Source organism: Marmota monax, unplaced genomic scaffold (genome assembly GCF_021218885.2).
Source record: "Marmota monax isolate L192 unplaced genomic scaffold, Marmota_monax_Labrador192_F-V1.1 WCK01_AAM20220418_F8-fsc00016, whole genome shotgun sequence".
In the NCBI taxonomy this organism is placed as follows: domain Eukaryota; kingdom Metazoa; phylum Chordata; class Mammalia; order Rodentia; family Sciuridae; genus Marmota; species Marmota monax.
This window is the reverse complement of record NW_026695209.1, coordinates 25481404-25506470: the sequence shown is the minus strand read 5'-3', so window position 1 is coordinate 25506470 and position 25067 is coordinate 25481404. Positions and strand designations below refer to the sequence as shown.

Below are 25067 nucleotides of genomic sequence, written 5' to 3'. Positions count from 1 at the left end.
CATTCACATGGATTCATTATCATTACATTAGCACTACATATCCCATTGATATTGATAATATTTTCTCAAAAAAATGATTAGTGGGGGGCATTTTTCTACATTTATTATCTTCTCAATTAATTGGTGCATTCTACAAATATTTACTCAGTGATCACTTTGTTCTAAGTCATAAGAATATATCAAAAGAACAAAAAACCTGTCCTAAAGGGAAAGGGAACTTATAAAATTATGATAAAAATTATTATTATAATTTTTGTAATGATAAAAAGGAAATAGAGAATATTACAAAGTGATAAGTGTTATAGAGAAAACCAAAGTAGGAGGTGATTGTTAAAATTTGTATCTTTCATGTCCCCTAAAAAACTCATGTTACATAATACTGGAATGTTCAAAGGTTAAATGATTATATTATGAGAGCCATAAGCTCATCAGTGGATTAATTCATTTGATAGACTGAAAACCTGAATAGACTCCTAGGTGGTAACAGTAGGCATGTGGGGTGTGGCTGGAGAAAGTGGGTCATGAGGGCATGACCTTAGGATTTATCTTGTCCTTGGCTCCTCATTCCCTCTCTGCTTCCTGCCAGCAATGAGCTGAGAACTTGCCTCTAACATGCCCTTCTGCCATGGGGTTCTGTATTATCTCAGGAGTAGAGTAATGGAGTTGACTCACCATGAACTGAACCTATGAAACCCTGAGACAAAATAGACTTTTGCTCCTCTAAATTGTTCTTCTCAGGCATTTCTTCATAGTGACCAAAAGTTGACTAACACAGCAATCCAGGGAGTGTTGGAGAAGGAAAGAAATTAGTACAAAATAGAGCAATCACAACAAAGGAATACTATAAGTAGACACAATATTTTAACAGGATAATTCTCCTTTGAACAAAAACTGTAACTATTATGAAACCAGTACTGAAGCAGGGAACCCAGATTTTGCAATAATACAGGTAAAATATGGTGGTGGTTGGCCTGGATGGTAGCTTTGGGGGTCATAAGAAATGGTTATATTTTTTATTTATTTTGAGATCAGAACCAACAAGATTTTCCACCACTGAAGCTGGAAGGTGAAGGAAGGAAGAGTTAAAACTGACGCCAAAGTTTTTATCCTGAGCATTTGAAATGAAGAGGTGGTCAGTGGCTAAGATAAGGAAGACTACAGGAGAGTACATTTTTGGGTTAGGGTACTGAGAGAAAGACAAAATAAAAATATAATCATTTCAGTTTAAGATGAAGATGTTAAGGAATTTACATACATGAATCTGCATTTCAGAGAAATCTAGAAATGAAGAATGAAGAGGCAATAGCAAAGTCACTGCAGAAGGGGCCTTAGAACAAACGTATTGAAAGCAGAAGGCCATGATATCTTAGAAGTGAGTAAATATGAAACGTTTTCGTTCTCATCTCTCTGACTACACACACTTCAAGGCAAAGAGCAAATTTTATTCAAAATTCCTTTATCTTTAATGATCCTAGTTCACAGTGGATTTCTTTATTTTCTGAATATCTATCTTTCCTGACATTCATACCAATTATTACATACATAGTAGTTAATGTATATAGCATAGTGCTTATTTCAACTGTTCTTATTTAAATGTAATTCATTATGGCAATTTAGATTTAGATTTTAATCTTCCCTAGTGCTATATCTTACAAATATACACATAATATCCATAAAATAAAACAATTAGACAAAATGTTTTTTATAAATTTTTATAAATTTTATAAATAAATAAACTTAACCTTGAGTGGGTTTCTAAGTTTTCCCAGCAAATCAGTTTTAATAATGCTGGTATTTAGTCTCTATAATAAATCATTAAAATCTCCTATCAACATATATAATGCCGACATTCATCCTTTCATTTATAAACATACACTAATAATTACTTTTCTACACATCACATTTATTTTTATATGAATATGTTGCTATAACCATAAGAATAGTTTTCACTTTTACCACATTGTGCTTTAATTCTGAAAAAAAAATTTGAATGGGAAATGTAAGCATATTCTTTTAAAAAAGTATAATTAAGTGTTTGAAATTTGAAACAATCACTGGCAGAATAATGGCATGAATTCCAGGGTTTGTTTTTTTTTAATATGTAACGATATTTCTACCTAAAATGTTTAACAGTGTGAATATTTCAGGCCCTGAGAATTCTTAAAAACAGATGAATAAAATCACCTAGACATCCTGAATGGTCCTGACCCTACATTAAAACTTCCATATGTGAAAAGAGACTGGGGTGGAAAGAAAGGCCTGTGCAGCATCTGAGAGCCTTTAAACATAATGAGGGGCCATACAAGCAGGGTGTTCTAGGTTTACCAGAGCACACAATTAAGATGCCTGATAAGCCCCATGGAGATGTAGCTTAGGTGCATTGTTCTGCCTCTGATCACTTGTTGGGGCAGAAATAGGATTTGGAATTGTGATAAGATATAGTAGCAAACACATGGATCTAGATTAATATGGACACCATAATGACTATGATTACTTCTGTGATACTCATAAAAACTGAATTAGATTACCAGTGAATATATATGAAATAATATATATATATATATATATATATATATATATATGTATAATCTCAAGGTGGAACAAGTGCTATGAAATAATATTGCATTGGTGAAAATGTTTGCAACATGAGAAATTCAATTTTAAATCAAAATTCTAATCTTCAACCTCCGAAGAGGGGAGGCTTCTCCCTATATCTTAGAGTAAAGAAAGGTAGGTAGATGAATCACTGCAAATAAAATTTGGAAGCATTTTCCTACTTCAGCATCAGGATGTCCAAGGCCACCAAATGGATTTGGAAATTTTATGTCTTAATATTTACTTTCTGTTTCTCATTTGATTCCTACTACTGCTAATATCATGTTTATATAGCAAATGTAGAATTTGTATTCTCAGACACAGACTCATTAGAATTATGTTATTTTCCTACTATAACATATATTTTGGAGAATTATATTAATTTTCTAAAATAACTTTAATTAAAAATTATGTTCTACTAGTAGTGATGAAACCTGGAAAATCTTCTTTAAGGTGCCAGGTCTCATTTTCTTGCAGAGTTTAGAAGTAGGCAGTTGGGACCTGCTATGGCAATTCCCTCAAATCCATGAGCTGGGGCCTTCCCAACTCATCAGTACATTGCCTCCAGCATGTGGCTTCCATCATTGCACAATTGACAGACTTGCTATACAGCACCTTCTTAGAAGCCCTTCACCTCTACTTACATCTCAGTGTTTAAAACTTTTTCAAATGGATACACCTTGATTTGAAAGAAGCTGAATAATATATTAATTTAGCTGGGTACAGCATTAAGCTGAATAAAATTGGGTTTCTCTACTAAGAAGTATGAATTTTTGAATGAGCATTTACACACAGATGATTTTTCAGTGGTGGACAATCCAGCCGTGATAATTAGATTTCCCCCCTCTGCTGCTTTTATGTATCATCAATCACTGCACTTACCTCACCATGCTTAGTTTGTTGGTAATGTAACTTTCATTAGCAAACTTAAAGTATCTAGCATACCTTCTTCTACAGGATCTGCTCCTGAGCACATCACAGGAGAAAGTATTGGAATTTACCTAAAATGTTGGTGAGGATGACTAGAAAAGGTATACGCATACATTGCTGGTAGAATTGAAAATTAGTACAACTACTCTGGACAGCATTGTGGAGATTCCTCAAAAAACTAGGAATGGAACTGCTACAGAATCTAGATATCCCATTCCTAGTTATATATCCAAAAGATCAAAAATTAGCATACTGTTGTGATACAACCACTTTGATGTTTATAGCAGCACAATTAATAACCAATTATGGATTCAGCCCAGAAGCCCATTTTCTGGTAAATGGATGGAAATGGAGAGTATCATGCTAAGTAAAAAACCTAGAAAATAAAGGGTGCAATGTTTTCTCTCATATGTGGAAACTAGAACAAATTAAGAGAAAAGAGGACAGGAAGACTATATATCATTATATAGGGAAGATGAGTGGAGTAGAAGAAGGAGATTGAAAAGGAGCGAGAAGGGACAAGAAAGAGGAGGAAAGGCTGAAAGAATTTAATATCATGCTGTGTGCATATATAATTATATCAAGGGGATTTCACTGTTATGTATAAGTAGAAAGAACAATAAAAATAAGTAAATAAATGGGCAACAAGAAGATCAGTAGAATAGCAGCGGGTAGAGAACAGAGAGATGGAAGAGTAGAGAGAAGAGGCGAGGAATGGGCACTGAAATCATTTCATGCATGTATGATTTTGTAAATAAACCCGACTACTATGTATAACTATAATGAGCTAGTAAAAAAAAAAATCCTGGAACTGTTTTAGTAAATAGGGGACATTTAGTAATATTTAAAGATTATGTAGATTCTCTTCTAAGTAGAACTGAATATAACTTTTGAGATTGAATCTGTAAAATCAAGAGAGACATATCTGATTTTAGCCAGGTATGAAATTCCTCCACTATATAAACCTCTGCAATTGCCTTGGCATGATATTCTTTATTCAACAGAGTCTGGAGATCATGGCTCCTGATGCCATCTGTGTCTCTTTAAAGAGCTATGACCTTTAATCAGGATGTATTGGCTTCAAAATTTGCATCATTGCATTCTTCTCTCTGACTCAGTAACTTCAGGTCCCAATATTGATGTATGTTGCCAGTGACCTTATAATGCATCATGACTCTAATTGTACTATATTTTCTGTTTGAAGGTCCTGGGAAGGATAGTGGTTTCCTCTCTTCCTTTCCAGGTTGCAGTACCAATGGCATGAATTGCAAGTAACACAGGTGTGCTCACCAACTATTTTTGTAAGTACAAGAACAACAGACCATTCCTGAGAAGAATATGGTGCAAAACAATATATGATGAAATTGTCAGATGTTCTAAAAGAGTCACTTTTATTCTATTTTTAAAAGTTATCTATACTTTCTGAAGCACATGTTGCCACAAATTTAAAAATCACGACTTTTTAGTCTTTGAATATAAAAAACCTAGAGAAATCTAAATTTAACTCAAATGTGCACTTCTGTTTTATGAAAGATGGAAGCATTCTGTGTAACTTTTGATATTGTCAGGTAATCTTAATTTATTCATAAATTCTTTTCATTTGCTCTTATATACATTTTCTTCTCACATCTTGTCTCTTACGCTTATCAATAAAAATTTTAAATCCAATGGAAGAGATTAAACAAAACCGGAGTCTTTTTCTATAAAATAGTAAATTTATAACCACTAAGTTCCAACATCTTTCAGATACATTAAAAACAGGAACTATATTTGAAACAGCCCTTATTCTTTATAATGAACTTTCTATCAACTTTCTCATATGTCCATATTTCCATTTTCATACATATTTTAGTTTTCCAGTGATAGATAAATAAATGCAGGGACACATGCCCATACACACATTTGCGAGTGTATTTGGGTATGTGGGTGGTGTTTACTGATATCTGTATTTTGTCAGAATGTACAGTTGTTTGTTTTCTTGTAAAAACCTTAGTGAATTCTAGGCCTTCTGCACTTCTGAAGCATTGCTTATCATTCCTTTAATTTCTTCCAAATGTCTTGTTTTCTTTCTCATGCCCCATCCATCTTTTTTTCTTTGACTTTCCAAAGGTAAAACAAAAGAACTCTTTCATTTTACTTTTCCTTCTTTGGACTATCTATTCAAGGTTGCTGTTAAAAGGAGTTGATTATTTTTTTTACTAAACTCATAATTCGCCAAAATGTAAATCACTCTACTATTTCAAATGTTAGTTGCTATAGATTGGATCTTAAATGCTCCTCAAATGACCATGTATGGAAGACTTAGTTTCTAGCCCATGGTGCTATTGGAAGGTAGTGGAATCTTTATAGGAGTTGGGGCCTAAAGGAAGGAAGTTTGGTTATTTGGGGTCTGGCCTTGATGCGGATTTAGGACTTTGGACCTTTCCTCTCTCTTACTTACTGGCTGCCAAGACATGGACATTTTTTTCTATCATGTACTCCCACCAAATGTACTGCTTCATCTGAGACTCAAAAACAACAATCCCACTTACCATGAATTGAAATAGATAAAACTGTAAGTAAAAATAAGTCTTCTTTTTAAGTCGATTATTTCAGGTATTTTATGATAGTAACAGAAAGCTGACTAACACATATAGCCTGGTAGGAGTTCTTAGGTCACTGGGAATATGCTCTCAGGGGATATTAGAATCTGATTCCCTTCCTGTATTATGATCTTTACTGCCTAGATTTCATGAGGTGAGCAATTTCCTCTTCCACATGCACCCACCATGATGCACTGCATCACCACAAACTCAGAAGTAACAGGGCCAAATGACCATTGAATAAAATCTCCAAAACTTGGTTCAAAATAAACTTTTCTTATTTTTAATTTGATTGTCTCACATATTTTGTTACAATAATACAAGGTTATTTTTGTCTTGATCTTACTACCAGCCATTTCCCTATTATGTGTCATGGCAAAAGTTCCTCAAGGTCAAGTACTATGATTTGGATCTGAAATATCCCCCAAAAGCTCATGTGTTGAAGGATCACTCCTCAGTGAAACAATAATCCAAGGTAAGGCGTTTGAGCTGGGGCTGTAGATGAGTGGTAGAGCAGTTGTCTCACATGTGTGAGACACTGGGTTTGATCCTCAGCACCACATAAAAAGAAATTTAAAAAAAAAAGATATTGTGTCCATCTACAACTAAACAAAATATTTTTTAAAAAGGAAGGGAATTTTGGAGATAATTGAATTATGAGAGCTTTAACCTGATCAATGGATTAATATACTGATGGATTAATTATTTAATGGCATTATTGAGAGGTGGTGAAAGTTGTAGAAAGTGGAGTCTATTTGGAGGAGTAGGTCATTGGATGGCATGTCCTGGAAGGCTATATATCTTGTCCCCATCCACTTCCCCTCCCTGCTTCTCTTCAGCCATAGAGTGAGTGGCTTTGCTCCACCGTGCTTTCCATGCCATTATGTTCTACCTCACCACAGGTCCAGAAACAATGGTGCCAAGAGACCATGGATTCAAACCTCTGAAACAGTGAGCCAAAATAAAATATTTTCTCCCTTAAATTGATTTTTCCTGGGCAATTTTTTCACAGTGATGAAAAACTAACAATTACAGTATTAGAAAGAGAACTCAATTAGTATAAAATGTAGGGAGCACATGCAGAAAGACTACTTTTGTACAGAATTCAAAAGTACATGCTATAACTAGAAGGATGCATAATGAAAGCAAATAAAAATATCTTAGGAAGACATAAAAGATACTTAAATGCATGAAGTCATTCTGAAAAGGCTACATTCCCTATCACTTCAACTACATGGCATTATGGAAAAGGCAAAACTAGTGAGTCCTTAGAAGGATAAGTGGCTGTCATAGAGGAATAGGTTAGGGAAGAAATGAAAAGACTGAGTACAAGGGACAGTGAGGGTGGTGTAACTATCATGGTGGGTACTAGTATTCATCAAAACCAACAGAACTGGCTGGGTGTATGGTGGCACATGCCTGTAATCCCAGTGGCTCTGGAGGCTGAAGCAGGAGGATCATGAGTTGAAAGCCAGCATCAGCAAAAGTGAGGTACTAAGCAACTCAATGAGACCCTGTCTCTAAATAAAATACAAAATAGGCCTAGGGTTATGGCTCAGTGGTTGAGTGCCCCTGAGTTCAATCCCTGGTACGAAAAGAAACAAACAAACAAACAAAAAACAGAACTGTCCAACACAGAGTCCACTTTAATCAAAGTTAATATAATGTCTCAATACTGGTTTATCAATTTTCAAAAATGTACCATAGCAATGCAAGGTGTTAACTATGGAAGAAACTGTGGAGGAAAATGGTAAATGTATGTGAACCCTTGGTACATTCTGTTCAGTTTTTTAATAAACCTAAAACAGCTATAAGAAATAAAGTCTATTTATTTAAAAAATTTACACTGATGACAGTCTAATTCCTACACGGTAAATTATGTTACCAAATAGAAATTGCTGGGAGGAAATTTTCTTACTAAATACATGTGTTAGCCTGAATAAAGGAACAGCAAAAAAGGACATGAGTGGAAAGATTGGTGAAATATAAAAAAAAAGTCTCTAATATAGTCAATACGGATATAGCAATGTGAATTTCTTAGTTTTATCAAATGTACCATGTTATATAAGATCATAACATTAGAGAAAACAAGATGGAATACATGGAAACTCTTTGGACTGTCTTTGATACTTTTCTGTAAAAAAGCTAGCATCTCTCATCATGAAATAATTTAACACTATAATTAAATGTCCACCCGTTATAGATCATGTTGCACTATGGCTCTGAAAGCTGGAGGATCAACAAGGAGATGAGACACTGGTACTCTAAGCTAGGAACTCTCTGGGCAGGCGTTATTTCTTATTTTCTTTTGACTTTAAAATGTCTGTGGAGGAAGTGCCTATTTATATTCAGTGATGAATTCTTAACCTGGTAGAATCAAATAAAAACAAAGATCTTCCAAAGACCCCTTAGTAGCAGAACTTATGTTATATTAATTACCACAACAGCTTCTATGTCTACTTACATCACTGCCTAAGAAGAGACTGCCTTGTATATTCTAAGAGAAAGAAAAAGGTAATACCAGAAAGTAAAGAGAAATCTGGTCCACAAAAAACAATGATACAGATTTTCTCTCAAACCTTGTAGCTATACTGTGGAATTAAATACTTAAACATTTTACTACATATAATGTCAGTTCTGTGTGTGTGTGTGAGTGTGTGTGTGTGTGTGTGTGTGTTTGTGTGCGTGCATTGGTGCTGGAGATGGACTACAAGACTTTGCACAAGCTAGGCAAGCACTCTACCACTGAGTGCTACCGTTAGGCCCTCATGGCTTCTTTTGTACAGTGAAAGTTTTCATTTTTATAATTAGTTATTTTGCATTGAATATTCTGTAAATAGCATTTATATTCTTCCATATTAAGACATTTACTAATTAGCTGAAAGATCAAAAGGGGATCTTCCCATCCTATTGTTGAACATATTACAGCTGGTTAACTTTTCTATCACTTTAAATTTTTAAATATAATCTTTATTTAGCATTGTGCTGGGTCCATGCTACTTTTTGAAAAAAATAGGCCTTTGCTAAGGAGGTTCCTGAAAGATTTGATGAATCAGTTGTCTGAATCAGCATACTAAACCACAAATGATTAAAAAAAAAAAGAAAGCTACATAAAAATTAAAGAAATAGTTGTCCTTTAAAATTAAAAAATTCCTTCTTTGGTATACAGGATTTGATGAAAAATATTCAACCTATTTTTCTGACACTTCAGGCGTGTGTGTTTCCTCAGGATTTAAGTAGTGTACAAATACAAGTAACATACCTGTTTTGATTTTTTAAAAAAAATATTAATAGAATATACTAAAACATCCCTTGATTTCATTCTAAACATGTTTTGGACAAAATAAATGCTAGTATTCATGAAATAACAAAAATAACAAAACAATAATTAGTTTACTTGTTCATGAGTGCCTTGAGATGTTTCCTACTGTTTTTGTTTTTAATTTTGTTTCCAATACTAGGGATTAAGCACAGGGGCACTTTATCCCTGAACTACACCCCAAGCCTTTTTTATATTTATTTTTTCTTTAGAGAGAGTGTCTTGCTAAATTTCTAAGGGTCTCACTAAATCGCTGAGGCTGGCCTCAAATTTGTGATCCTCCTACATTACACCCTCCTGAGTCCCTAAGATTACAAGCAGGCACCACAATGCCTGGCTATCCTCTAATTGTCTATATTAATTTCCTATGGAACATTTTCTACTATTGAAAATAATTACTTCTCTCCTGTTTAAACATTGTTGAAAATGTTCCTATGTCTCTGATAAGAATCATAGTTCCTACAAATTTTATGTCTATCAATTCAATGTTTTTCAAAAGGTAAATGGATATTGAAAGAAAAAACAATATGACAAATATTTCCTAAAGTTATTATTATTGAAATTCTGTTTAAACCTCACTCTTTTATTTTCTAGTTACCTCCTCTTTTTTTTCAATATTTAATGAGTTTGTTTTATTTTTTTAGAAATTAACAATTTTAGAGTGTAAATATTATAACATAAAATTAATATTGGGATAAAACTATTGCTTTTAGTTCCATATTGTCATCTGCTACCAAAATATCTATAGTTGGTGTTGCTAAAATCTTAAAAGTGTATTATATAATCTCCTTCAACTGCCTGTGGTTATATATGTAAAAATTTAGTCTTGAGATCTTCTATATTTCTCAGTACTTTAGAAATCATTCATAACGTGGGAGCAATGAAACAATTCCAAATGTTGAACAGCACTAACTAGATAACTTCATGGAATTGTGGTGGAACTTAAATGTCATTACACAGAAAGCACTAGAATTCATAATTTGTGTTAGATGTGTTGGTTGCAGACATGTATGTAGGTATGTATATATTCATGCCTAGATATGTGTGTGGGGGGGTCAATAACAGGGTATTTCAGAATTTATTCTCAATCTTCATTGACCATCTGCAACATGAGACGTGATCACATGTCTCTTCTTAAGTTCATTTAATTTCCGCCTTTTAGACTTTCATAAAACTAAACTCCTCATTAAATATATTTGCAGGTAAGTGTTTAATATTCATCTAGGATTTTAATTCTCATCTTCTTGCACAAGAATCATTAGCCCTGTGATCTGTAACTACCTTGGTGACATCCTACTGTTGATTCTAATGTCATTAAATTTGGGAAACTCTGATGTAGAAGATAAAATATGCATCAGTTATCATCAATCACCCATATATTATGAAAATTCTCCTGAGTCCTCTGTCTCCCTAGTACCTGTATCCAGCTGATATTTTTCTTTCAGAACAGATGTCCTAAGCGACCTGGTATCCTTCACCTGCCTTCTTTGCCTTGCCAAGCCTCTTCTCTGATGACCTTGGTAGATGATCTGTTTTTTGTACCTCTAGTCCAAGTGCACAGAATAAACATCTTAACTCCCATATTGCTTAGCAGTTTTCCATTAAGATAGAATCTATGTCGCTTAGCATGATATATGAGGCTCTTCATGATTCAGGCTGATATTATAATTCTTTTTCTTTTTTTTTTCTTTCAGAAACTTCATCCTTTACCCTGCTATGATCTGTTTTCTGATGACCTGGGCCATTTCTCAAAACACATAGCTGTTCAGCCTGTACTTAGTGTCTGTGGTGCGCAGCCATGCAAACCTGGTAAATGCCTACTCATCTTATGCTTCCCAACCTCTTGGTATAATTTTCCCCGACTCATGTCAAGCAGAAGAATCAGTAACATTACTGTATCTCTTGTGAATCTTAATTGATTATTGTAATTGTAGCATAGTTGCTAGTTCACAAATAATTATCTTCCACCAAAACTAAGCTTCCAAAGGCAATATCTTAGTTACTTCTTTCAAAAGATTTGGCACAGAGGACTGGTGATATGTATAATATAGAAAGATTGTTTCCATTCCTTCTGCTGTTTCTAGGCACCTGATCCTTTTCCAGTTATTTCAAATTGGTTGGACTAACTTTCTTCTTTTTTAAAAAAAATGAGAGTAAAACTTCATAGAATTGTGGTGGAACTAAGTATCATTACACAGAAAGCACCAGAATTCATACACAACACATTATAAAAATATTAGGTATTGATATTGTTTGCATTCCTACTTTCTGTGATAGTATCTACCTCACAGTAAGAGCAAAAACAACTACTGAGTAGTAGGATGAACAAAGTCCAAGCTACTAAAAATTTTAGAAGCCATTTTTATATTGTAGGAACTATTCACAATTGAGCAGAAATGACCATCACTGAGGCAAATTTTTCTGAACCACAATTTTCTGGGGTTATAAAATTCCTATGTATAGTTTTATCCTTTAGTTTTTAAACTTTGTTGAAGAACTAACTTTTTACCTTATATAAGTATCAAATTATTTTGAAAACTACCTATTATCATCATCTATTTCTGAAAAATAAACTCAATAAAAATTTAGAAATTCTTTTAGCCATTTAGAAGACACAAAACAAATATAACCATGTGTGGACATTTAAAATCTCAAAGATGTATTGGCTGAAGGATATTACATCTAATCCTTCTGTCTTAAGATTTGTCACATTAAAATAATACCCTAATTTTTAAAAAATACCCCAAATATTTATTGTTTCTTATCAAACCTGAAATCATGTAATATTTCTTTTGATTTTGAATGAAACATTTAAGATACTCTTTTGATGCAAGTGGACTTGGATTTATATTTGAATCTAATCTAAAATCAATTTCTGATTTCAGAGAATAAGTTAAGAATCTCTAGTGATCAACTGGCAGCTTAGTCTCTAGATCATGAATCAAGTGCGGATGAGGAGACAAGCATCAACAAGAATAGAAGCTAATTATGATTCTATGCAACCTGATTTTCCTTATGGATTTATGAAAGATTTGCAGTTTTAAACTCTGGAAAAAAGTGGCTCTATGCTGACTGATGTGTCCTAAGATATGATTATTATTTAGGGTGTTGAAAGGAATGAGATACAGGCAAAATGGAACCACCATATAACTCAGATATATCACTTCTCATTCTATATACTGAAGAAATAAAATCATCTTACTACAGTGACACATGCATATCTATGTTTATGGCAGCAAAATACACAATAATCAAACTGTGGAACCAGCCTAGGTATCCATCAACAGACGAATGAATAAAGAACTTTATTCAGCCATTCAATGAATTTATAGGAAAATGGATGGAATTAGAGACCATCAAGTTAAGTGAACTAAGTCAAACTCAGAAGGTTAAGAATTGTAGAATTGTACGTTTTCTCTCATATGTGGAAACTAGAGAGAAAAATGGTAGGGAAAAAGGTGGGGGTGAATCTCCTAAAAATCAAGGGGAGAGCAATAGAGGAAAAGAACCAAGGTGTGGGAAGGAGGCAGGGAAGGGGCAGGTGCGGACAGAGAGTGATATTAGCCAAATTATATTGTGTGCATGCACAAATACATTTAAAAAATCCCATCAATATGTAAAACTATAATGTACTGATAAGAAATGTGAAAAAATACTCTGAAGTATAATTTGCTGAATATTAAATCATATAAACTTGAATACTCAATATTATCTCCAAACCAAGGCAGAGAAGGAAATAAAAAGAGCCTAAACCAAGACCCAAAGAGCAATGATGTGACCTTGGACAAGTCACTAAGACTCCCTGAGCCTCAAACTGCTTGTCTACATAATAGCAAATTGCATTAGATGATTTCTACAGTCTCTGCTACCTCTAAAACCAATTATGCATTCAAAAATATTGTACTTTTCCAAATAAGGTAAATTTTCATTGCCCTAAATGGAAAATTGAGGCAGCTTTATCAATAAGCCTTCTCACAAACTTCTACAAACAGTATTTTTCTATGGCTTATGACTACATTGTTGTTAGCTGCCTATAAGACAGTAGGCGAATTTACATTCAAAATTATATCATTAATTCTACTCCCAAAAGTGACCACGCAGCACATTCATCCAACATGAGAGGTGCAATGACATATGGATGCAGGGATTTCCTAAATGGGCATAGTTGATTCATAATGTCCAGAACTTTTAAATTGTATTGGAGACTTTTGAGTAAACCATGACCATCAGCTTTCTTCACTTCCATTGCATAGAATGAGCATCTAATCGTAGACTGGGACTAGAACTTATTTTATTTCATCACTTGGCAACTATTTTCTCTTCCTTCATTGGCTCAGTCTCTCTAGTAGCTGGATTCATGCACTTGTTGCTTTGAGAAGGGAGGTCACCATTTTGCAGGCACTTCAAGTTTTGCTTATTTTATTTTTTGTGGGGGATGGGGGTACTGGGGATTGAACTCAGGATCATTCAATCACTGAGTCACATGCCCAGCCTTTTTTTTTTTTTTTTGTATTTTATATTTAGAGACATGGTCTAAGTGAGTTGCTTAGCACCTCATTTTTGCTGAGGCTGGCTTTGAACTTGCAATTCTCCTGCCTCGGTTAAACCCTTGGGATTACAGGCATGTGCCACCACACCTGGCTAAATTTTGCTTACTTTTAACATTAAGCCAAAAGAATATATACTGATATTGTCATAGGGAAGGGAAACTTAATTACTTCTACGGCTAGAGTACCTTATGCTCTTTTTTCTTTTGTTTACCTTTCTAGTTTCCTTGCGTCTGCTACAGTTCTTACATCTTTCTTAGTTGTCTAAATCTACTCTTTGTTGTATGTTTTCATTATAAAAATGACATGCTTAGAAGAAGGATGGGGAGGAGAAGAAGGAGGAAGAGAAGTGGAGGAGGAAAGGATGATCAAATTTTAATGCTCCTTCTGAATATCTTAGGGGAAAAAGTGAAAATTAACTATTATGTCAAATCCTGAGGATATATAATGAACTGAATAGAGAGCCTGCTCTGTATTCTTGTAGTACATCAAGGAAAATTCCACAATGCTTTTTCTGAATCCTATCTATTCTTTAGTTTCACTATGCTCCATAATCACACATAAAATCCATCATGATATGAACTCAGTAACAGTCTAGGAATATCTCATAGTCATTTCCCAGACAATCTCAAATTCTAGGCACTACTTAAGGGAAGCTTCATATTCTTATCCAATTTCCCTAGCATTTAATTCATGATTATTCTAATCTTTTGGTCTCTATATCATATATTTTTTCATGAACAATGGATGTAAGATATACACAGTATAAATACTGCATAAATATTTGTAAATACTGTAGATACTAAATAGTTCAAATTGAACTCCAAGATTACATAAGAAATTTGATGATCTTGAAATGAATCCCTGTGATAAATTGCTAATAGATTCTTCAAGTTCCAGTAAAACACTTATTTTCTCTTGCTTTGTGTTTATTATAAAATCCTATATTTCAGAACAGCAATGACTATATTAATCATGAATCATCATCCACTGTGCTGTATTAATTAGGAAGTTCAGATGAACTACAGCCCTGAATCAAGCAGCAGTATCAGGTATCAGAATATCTAGTAATGTGTGTTTCATTACACCAGATAATGATTTTCGAGCACAGTGATTCTAAAACTTGAGCAGTATCAGAATCACATGAACAGCCCTCCCAAAAGCAGACCACTGAGTCCTACCAGGGTTTCCAATGTAGCAGGCATGATTGGAATCTAGGATTTTATATTTGAACAATTGCTGCCTACAAATTTAGAAGTATTTTGTCTGTATTTTTATCTGCATTACTGAAGGAATGAAAATGATTTGTCAAGATAAGCATAATCAGAAAATGAAGCCCCCTTGATTTTTTCTTCTTATGTGTCAAATAATGGAGATGAATGATTTTAGCAACTTCCACAGGAATTACTGGTACTACAATGATAATATGTTTATGTATAATAACTCCAGAATAAATTGAGTACCATTAGCATACAAATTAAGGTTTCAGAAATACTTAAGGTGGTTTGTAGATATCATAACCCTTCAATGTTCTTAAGTCCAATGGCTATTATTTGAGTCATGGGACTTATATAAAAAGTGCTTTGCACCATATTTTTTTACAGGCTAAATTTAATTTCTTAAAGAATTACTTTCAAAATAAATTAACCACTTGAGTGTAATAAAACTAAAGGTCAAAACCATTAATTCCTAAAATTAAAAAAAAAATACTTTAAATAAGCAAAACTTGGAGGTATTATTTTGTTTACAAATTTTCATTAAATTCTTCATTTACACTTAAGAATGAACTATTTTAAACTCCTTTCCATTGGGATACATATGTTGATTTTTCTTTCCAACATATAAACAAATACTTAGAAACTAGAACATAGTATTTATCCTAAGTATGTGCTCTATAAAGTATTAAAGAAAGAGGACATTTCTTAGTAGTGACACAACTTATATTCAGTCCGAAATATACTATTTGGAATGTCTAACAAATTTAATGGATAATGAACCGAATACAAAATATTTTCATTTAAGAATAACACTTCTACATTTTGGTTACTTTTTAATAACTGCCTTTTTGACCAGAAAGTTACCCACATTTGCAGTCGCCCAAAGAAACAAAGCTTAGTGTCAAAAAATTTCTTAGATTAAAAAAATTTTAAAATACCACCTATATGAGAAACCAATAAGATGCAAAAAGTAGGTCTTTGGTATCACTTTTCTAAATCTAGTTAAAAAACAAATACGAAACACTCAAACATTCAATCCAGAAAGGAAAACTATTTGAAAATATCTTAGCTTCTTATTTAACTTTAGTGTGAATGTATATTACATGAAGATAACATAGCACAAAATAATTTTTAATAAAATGTGACTAAAACACACATAAATATAATTCAACTCTTGTTTACTTTGAATCCCACAAAGTTATATGTCAAATTAAAAGATACAAAGCATATTATGTGTTTTTTTTAAATTCCAATCTATTTCCCAGAATATAACTAGTTTTTTAGTAGAGAAGATGATTCATATAGAAAAACACAATGTAAGCTAGAGATGGAAAACTTATTTCCATTTTTTAAAGCACTGGATGCATAACATTTTAATTTTCATAAACTAAATGATATTCAAATACATTCTAACCTTGCCATTTTCTACAATTTATGCACAGTTTCCCTTCTTTCACTGTGCATATTTTTTTCAGAAAGGTGAAAAAAAGAGCTATAAAGCCTTGTTATGTTTTTCTAATTTGATCAGACATCCTTCTTTGAAAGGTTAGTATAGTAAGTAAAAGTGACATGTTTAAAATAGAGACTGGGCAGAAGAATTTCAAGTGACCAAGAATCACATACCATATGTGTCAAAAAATTGATCTTCCTGGATCAACTATTCAGCATAAGTAGAATTCTAACTATGGTTCATAAAGACAGAATTCCCAGGTGGTTATTGCTGACACACAGTTGTCAAAATATTTTCTCTGCGTTTCAAACCCCATTCACAATGTGAAAGCTAGAAATTGAGATAATACAAAGAATCCAGATTTCACAGATGCCAGTAATTTCAATATTGAAAGCAAATTGTTCTTACTGAAAAATATAAAAGCAATTATTTTTTAAAAAAGTATTCTTAATATTTCTACCTCTATTTATGATTTATTCACTTCAAATATTTCTGTTTTTCCTAAGTGGAATTTATTTGCAGGATTCTGGCTTTTAACAACCAATACATTTTTTCCCAATATAAAGTTGGCTTTATCTAGTTTTATTATCCATTAATTTCCAATTCATGGGCTGTAAATAGTTTTTAAATATATTTAATTAAATACTTCTGCTAGTACTAAAGATGTTGCAATAAGACAAATATAATAAATAAAGATAGATTACACAAATACAATTTTGTATATATGTTATGAGTTCAATTAACTGTATGCCTTTATGAAGAAAGAGTGAAATTTAAAATTGATACCATTTAAAATAACAGAGTAGGATCATCAGATTTTTTTCAACATATATAAAATTTGTTTTAAATTTGTTATTCTTTCTTATAAGATTTTATTAATTTTCAAGCAATATTAACTAATGGGAAACTAATACAGGAACTCTAAATGTTGCAAATAAAAGAGAATTTCATGAAATGGGAATTGTCCTCATGGTGCTCATAGTTTCCTGTCTAACAAAAATGTCAATCAAATATTTGTGTTCATGTATAATGGTGAGCTATGGAGGAACAACAGAAAATAACGTGTGAGAAGACAGATGAGCTTAACAGGTGTTACGGTCTAGTCTGTGTCAAGGGACAGAGGTGTTGAGGGTGGGCTTGTGAAAGGACTATAAGGTCTCTATGAAGGACAAAATTCAATCTGAAATCTGAAATATTAATATTTGAGGAAATTCTAGTCACATAAGAAATAAACTGGATAGCTAACTACCACATTTTGACTCCTTCTATTCAAAATATAGTGTTTAGATTATATGCAAACTTAAGTCTGCAGATTTAATGGAATAACAACAATGTAATGTCAAAGACAATGTGTTAGATTCTTAATTGATGTAGTGGTATTTTCTGGAACCTTATACAACACTGTCAATTTTCCTTGTCTTAAATGGCAAATTCAAGACTTTAAGTATAGACTGAGATTTAAGGATATCTATCTATATCTATTTTTATCTATCTATATATATACACATATATATCACATAAGGATATATATCAATAAAGAGTTTAGAAATAAGAGAATCTCAAAGCTTGTGTGTCTTAGAAATGTTATTTTTTATAACCCTTTTACATGCATTATCATAAATAGTCAAAGATGTACATGTGTATATAAATATCTCATTTGTTCAAGTCTCATTAGCTTTAACATGCTGTGAATTATCATTATTCCTTTTTTAAAACTGAAGACAAATGTTTTTGAAGGTTAATTGGTTTGCATCATATCATACATCAATAAATGATAGAGTCAGACTTTAAAAGCAGGTGTACCAATTCTAAATGATGTGCTTATTCTATTTTAGTGCTTTGCTTATTATTGATGGCATTTTACTAAAGCACTAAAAAAGTAAACCTGGGAAAATACAAATATCATTATAACATATAATTGTGCATTGCTATAGCCTCGATTTAGACAACAGGATATTTAACCAGAGATAAAACATTCCATTTTGTCAGGATGCCTCTAATTTGAAAAATAAGATAAATACTATGAGTGGCTTAAAAAAAAGAAAGATGTTTCTTGCACATAATTTAGTGGTTCAGTAATGCCAGGGTTCCTGTCTGGTTCCTCCGATGCTCACTGGGCTCTGCCTTTTTGCAGCTGCTCTAGACCCTGGACCTCACAAGACATGCTAGAGGGAGGGAGTTCTGGTCCTCGCCCCACTTCTATCAGAAGGAAACTCTTAGAAGTGACTGGAGTTCTGGTCCAGTCTAACTGCCATCACTTACACTTGCTTAAACCAATCTTTGTCAAAGTGACTATAGTGGTTATGATTAGCGCTGGGATGAATGGACATTTTCCCCACAGAGGTGCAAAGGGGCCAGTTTCCTAGCACCACAGAAAAGGGTGAAAACCTGAGCAATAGCCATGTTTTATCAGCCAAGAGAAATCAGGAAACAGACATTAGGTGGTCAACCAACTGTCTGTCTCCACCCAAAGAATGCTCTGAAGAGCATTATTATTGCTAAGGCATCAATAAGTAACCAAGGAAATTTAATTTCACATATGTTAATATTGATGTTTTTTTTCTTTTATCACACATATATGAAACTCATTTCTGACTGTGCTTTTTCTAACTGGACCCTATCTGTCTCATTGTTGTCTCCATATTTGAGTTCCTTACATTGAATCCTGACTCATGATTCTTTTGTACTACTTAATCAGCCTATAAATACTGTCCTAAGTGAAGACTATGTAGCCCTACTTCCCTGGGATCTTTCTTCTTGTAATGATGTACAGATTAAGAAAGTTTACTTGGTGTATTGATCTTATCGAATAATCAATCAATAAAACTTAAGTATCTATTCATGTATAAGCAACAGGGTTTTTTCCTTAGGTTGTGATACATAATATGGATAGGCTTCTATAAGTGTTGATTTTCCTCTATATCAAAGAATAGTAAAGCTTTTGAATTATTTATTGAACTTTCTGAATATATATGCAGTATTCAACTATTATAATTCATAAATCTCTAAGGTCTAGAGAAAGTGTTGCTTATGCCTGCTTCACAAATGTGAACATAGTGCCAGAAAATATCTGTATCAAATAAAACTTCCAATGAAAAATGACATCTCAGATATTTTCAGTTTTAAATTTGCATGTTAGTTTCATGACCTTCACTTCAAGAAAATCAGAGTTTCATTACATTTACTCCCAGGTTTTTGTCCAAGATCTAAACTTACATATAGTATCATACTTTCTTACCTGATTTTCTTTAAAATTTGAAGTACTGTTTAGAAATTCAGATGGAAGTACTCCTCAAAAAATGCATAATTATAAAGTTTTAGAAGGAATATTTCTTTGAGGAAAAGTGAGAATTGAAATTAAATACATGAAGGAATGAACTACTCTTGGCTGTTTTTCCCCAAATATCTTAATTTTATGTAGCTTAGACAAAATAATTATTCTATGAATGATGCATTTCAAATTTAAAATCAATTATTTTTGTATTTTTAAAATCTGTATTTCCACAGATTTGGAATTCAAAACTTCTAATTAGAGTATAATTGGGAGTTAGGGAGGAGCTGGCATTCCTCCATCTCTTTAGGAACCCCACACATCTCCTGATGGAGCACTATTGTTAATCCTGGAATTTAAGGTTTCACTACTTCTGCACTATCATTTTGGAACCGATTATTCTTTGTTCACTATAAGATGCTTAGCAGTGATGCTGGCCTCTTCCATTAGATGCCAGGAGTGTCCCCTGCCCCCTGCTGTGGCAAAGGATGTCTGCAGACTTGCCAGATGTCCCCATGAGGTAAAATCAATGTCACCTTTCCTTGCATCCCCTCCTCCTGCTCTAAATCACAAGAACAGGATTTTCTGGGGTTGAGTATGGGGTAACATTGTTACTGCAATATTTTCCTCTGAAGTTGATGTTCATATTTTAGTTAACCTACAATCAGATGAACTGCTTTTATTAGCATTAATTAATCAAAACAATAAGAAGTTTAAAATTGTTTCCAGCTATCACATATCATTTTTAAATCAAAGGTATCACAATTGTTTGAACTATTATTCCCTCTCTAAGCAAAATAAACATAAAATGAATCTGTCCTTGTCATACGGAAATGAAAGAGATTAGGTAATAAAAAATTAATTGTATTTAAAGCCACAAATAATTGTACAAGCCAGGGTGTTAAATACCACACCTAAATTTCCCCTGGAGAGATCTCACCCAAGAATCCCCCTTACCTTCCCCTTCTTTCCTTCCTCCTTTCCTTCCTTGTTTCCTTCCCCCTCCCTCCCTCCCTCCCTCCCTCCCTTCCTTCCTTCCTTCCTTCTTCCCTCCTGCCCCCCCCTCTTGTTCTTCTCCTTTTATTTCTATCTTTTTGTTTTTCTCAGATTTGGGGAGTATCATAAATTTCACAATCAATTGGAGAAATATTCTTTTTTTTTTTCCCCTGAAAGTCATAGTGATAAACTTGGAAAGATGGGCCAGCTGTTTTAGGCGAATTTATTAGAAGAAATAGGGAAGGCACAGCTGCAAGATGAGCAAAGGAAAGCAATGAAGACAGAGCCAAATGCCTGAGGGAGCTCTCTGAGGCAATAGTAAGGGAAAAAAGAACTGGAAACTGTTGACTGAGGAAACCATAAGAGATTCTCAGGCCATAAGGAGGTGGGAAATAGGTCCAAAGATGGAAAATGTCATGAGGTAAGTTATTTTGAGAAGTGTGTCTTAAACTTATGTGCTTAAGAATCACCCCAGGAAGGAGGTGTTGAGACCAAGATTTTGACTCTGAAAGTCTGGGACTGGGTTGGGAATAAGCCAATACCATCCCAGAGTCTATCCCACATCCTTGGCTGTGACAGCTTGAGGTAGTACCATAGTGCTGGACATCTCACCCTTGCACCCAACCTATCTCTCAATGTCCACCCTATTTTATCTATGAAAATAAAAAAAAAATGAGAAACTGTGGAACTCTGATACTAACAATGAAGGAATTTGTTTTTCCCAATCCTCAATGTATAGAAATATGTTATCTTTGCACTTTTTTTAGAGAAAAACATAGGTAGGATATTGTTTTGATGTGCATCTTTCTTTTTTTCTTTCTTTTTTTTTTACAAAAAAGTGTGTATTTCTATTAGCAGTGTCATTATGGTTTTTGTGTTTTTTATATCTTTAAGCACTGAGTATCTATGGCATATTATCAAATGGAGTAATGAGAAACTCAAATTTCTAAAATAATTATTAGGATTACATTTGACTTTTAGCTGTTCATTTTAAATGAGTTTTCCAGCTCAATCCTGAGTTTTGATTATTTCTTTATAACAATCCAGACAGTGCATTAATCCCAATCATTTGATTCCTTTTACACCTATGGGAAAACCAAACCTTGGCTTACTTCATACTCTTCGGTCCAAATCAACTAATGAAAGCCTGATTGTAGGTTTTGGCATTTTGTCAATGTCAAGGTGTGCCAGAAAGAGAAACAGATACAAAGATGACAGATAGATGAAGTATCCTTGACGGAAAACATCCGCTTGTAAAGAAGCTGGTAGTACTGTAAAAATTAGTGTGTTTAGGCATAAGAATCTAAAGACTGAACACCAATGCTGAGTGAGGCATTTACAATCACTTTTAAAAGAAAACTATTGGAAAGGGAGAAAGAATACTTAAATTTGTTACTATGACAAATATTTCAAAATAGCACTTTTCATTTCCTGAAAGCTGCACTAGGAAACAAAAAGGTGTGTTTATTACACAGTTTTGTAGGAAATGAGAATTTTCCTAATGTATGACCTGCTTTTTATTTAAAAAGAAAACAGAATATATAAAGTTTTCTCACTTAAAAGCTTCATTATAAATATTTGGGGCATCAAAATACCATATACAAAAATACTCTGTGCCTGGCTTGGTAAAAATTAAAGATATGTAAAATGCATAAAATTTTAAATTTTAATTTACCTTTTTTCCTAAAATTGGGATTTTTTAGATCCCAATTGTAAACTATTATTCTCAAGTTGCATATATTTTAAACAAATAAATCAAGGCAACCTCAGTTTATATTGTTGAAAAATAAATTCAACCCTACACACAGTAGTCATCATGGTTGATTTTAAGGTCATAACTTTGGAGATTTACCATCTCTAAATACACACTTCCTACATATCTTGAAATTTAGAATGTCTTATCAATTCACCTATTCTGAACTCATCACCAAAAAAAAAAAAATATTAGATGGTCATACTTAGGTCATCTGTAACATCAGTAATATTTAAAATATTTATTTGATCCATTCAAGCAACTGATAAATTCAGAAAAAAATACTTTGAAGTTCTCAATAGTTTTATGGGACACAAATATTAGGTTGTCCTTGTCCATATAATAAATACATTTATAGTATAATTTTTCATCAGAAGTATAATTTTCCTTCAGAGAACACATTAATACTTTCTTCTGCTGCCTACAAGAGGCAATGGACACATTCCCTTTTAATAATTTATAAACTCACCCCATGTGATGGATAAGAGATCCAGCCCAGCTCCCCTTGGATTGTTTTTGAATCCAGTAGATTGACTGAAAAAAAATACAGAAACACAATTGAGAACAATGAATTATTATTATTGTATTTTATTTTTTTTTAGTACTAGGAATCCAGGGGCATTCTGCCACTAGATACATTCATAGCCCTTGCCTTGCCTTGGCCATCTGAGTAGCTGGGACAAGAGTAATGAGTTATTTCTGTTTGTTCCTGTTAAATTAATTATGTATATTGATGTTAATATTGTTGTTCAAAAAATAGAACTGTTCTTTTTGATTATAAGTGTGTGATAAGTATATGATGAGAATTACAAAAACCAACAACATCTCAGAGGGAATATTAGAGAATGAAAAGTTTCTATGGCTTTTAAATTTGTTCACTAAGATAGGCTTATATTTGATATATTGAAATTTTCTGACAGAGTAATTATTGATTTAAAGAAGAGTTAAAAAACAAAATAGGAAAATCATTAATTCTAATATGCTGTAAAGTATCTGCAAAGACAATTAATTTGATAAATCTTCATGATTCCCCCATGGGCTAATGTCTTTTTATATGTTTACATAATTAATCAATATCTCTGGACATTTCATGTTCATATTGTCCCTGATCAATACCAAACACATTATTCTGTAGTGTTTATTTTTAATAACATACAAGTTATTGACTTATATGTAATAAAGAAAAAGCTCAACTTCTAATTTCAGGAGAAAACTAAACAAAAATATGCTTTATAGTACTGCCTATATAAAGCTTTGCTCATTTAAAGAAGATATTATTACTCAAAGGCTTTAATGAATTTATTCAGAACTTTGTGTGAGTTAGTAAAAAGTCGTACTCCTAATCAATGTTAAGAGATGAAAAGTAAAATATGCATATTTTTGCATTTTTTATAATTATTAAATGAAAAAGGCAAATATTTCTTTACGATACAGGGTATTATTTTGTTATGGATTACAAACTAAAATATAACAAGTTACTTTAAATATAATTCATAACAAACAAAAATCTCACTTTGATCATCAATCCAATCTGATCTTTTAAATAATGGAAACAATGGTTTCACTTCATTCTTCTTCTAAATTAGAAAGCAACACATGACTCATTAATGCCAGACATAAAGGAAGGTTACATAAACCAAGTATGTATTATTATCATGAACCAGAACAGGCTATATATACATTCAATAAAAGAATCATTTTGGGGAGTTTCATACGTACACAAATTAAAATAAATTAATATTAATTAATTATTATTAATATCAAGTAATATTCCCCACATTATTCAACATGTTCATGTGTTTTCCAATACACAAAAAGCATAATCGTTTCTTTAAGCATCTCAATTAGAATTTTACAAAAGAAACATTAACCATACAAAATATTAAGAAAAAGGAATAACATATCTGATAGACATTCATGTCTTAAATTTTCTAACACTATAAAATTTTAAAAAGAAGTTATTTTGTTGTCTTGTTTGTTGATCAGTAAAGTGAGTATAAGAAAGGTTTTAAATGATCATAATTTTTAAAAATATAGTTCTCAAAGTTGAATTCTTTCTTTTGCAAGTGAAGGAAAAACATAAACTTACCCTATTATCTTGGAATTTTTTTTACCAATTAAAATCTTTGAACTCATAATAAATCAATTCCAATAAGAAGTAATTTTCTTTAGAGAAGAAGGTAGTCACAGCATGGATTACATAGAGCTATTTTCATAATTGAATTATGTCCCAAGATATCAGTTTGGAAACTAGCATCATACTTCATTACATTGCAATTTTGTCTCCAAAGTGATAAAAAAGCCCTTTACTGATTAATCAGTGTTACAAATTTTATTTCAGATTAATCAATGTTAAAAAGAATTTTGAAAATATTAAGAATATACTCTCATCTTTGAATTAAACCAT

General features: G+C 32.6%; 1 protein-coding gene across 2 annotated transcripts in view; it reads right to left on the bottom strand.

The window, feature by feature from the left end:
* Nucleotides 1–25067, bottom strand: part of Epha3 (EPH receptor A3) — a 359499-nt gene that overhangs the window by 317577 nt on the left and 16855 nt on the right. For both annotated transcript variants that reach the window (XM_058574534.1, XM_046430575.2), the window contains exon 2: nucleotides 23130–23194. In XM_058574534.1, coding sequence (XP_058430517.1) covers nucleotides 23130–23194 — 65 coding nt within the window. The remainder of the gene's footprint in view (nucleotides 1–23129; nucleotides 23195–25067) is intronic.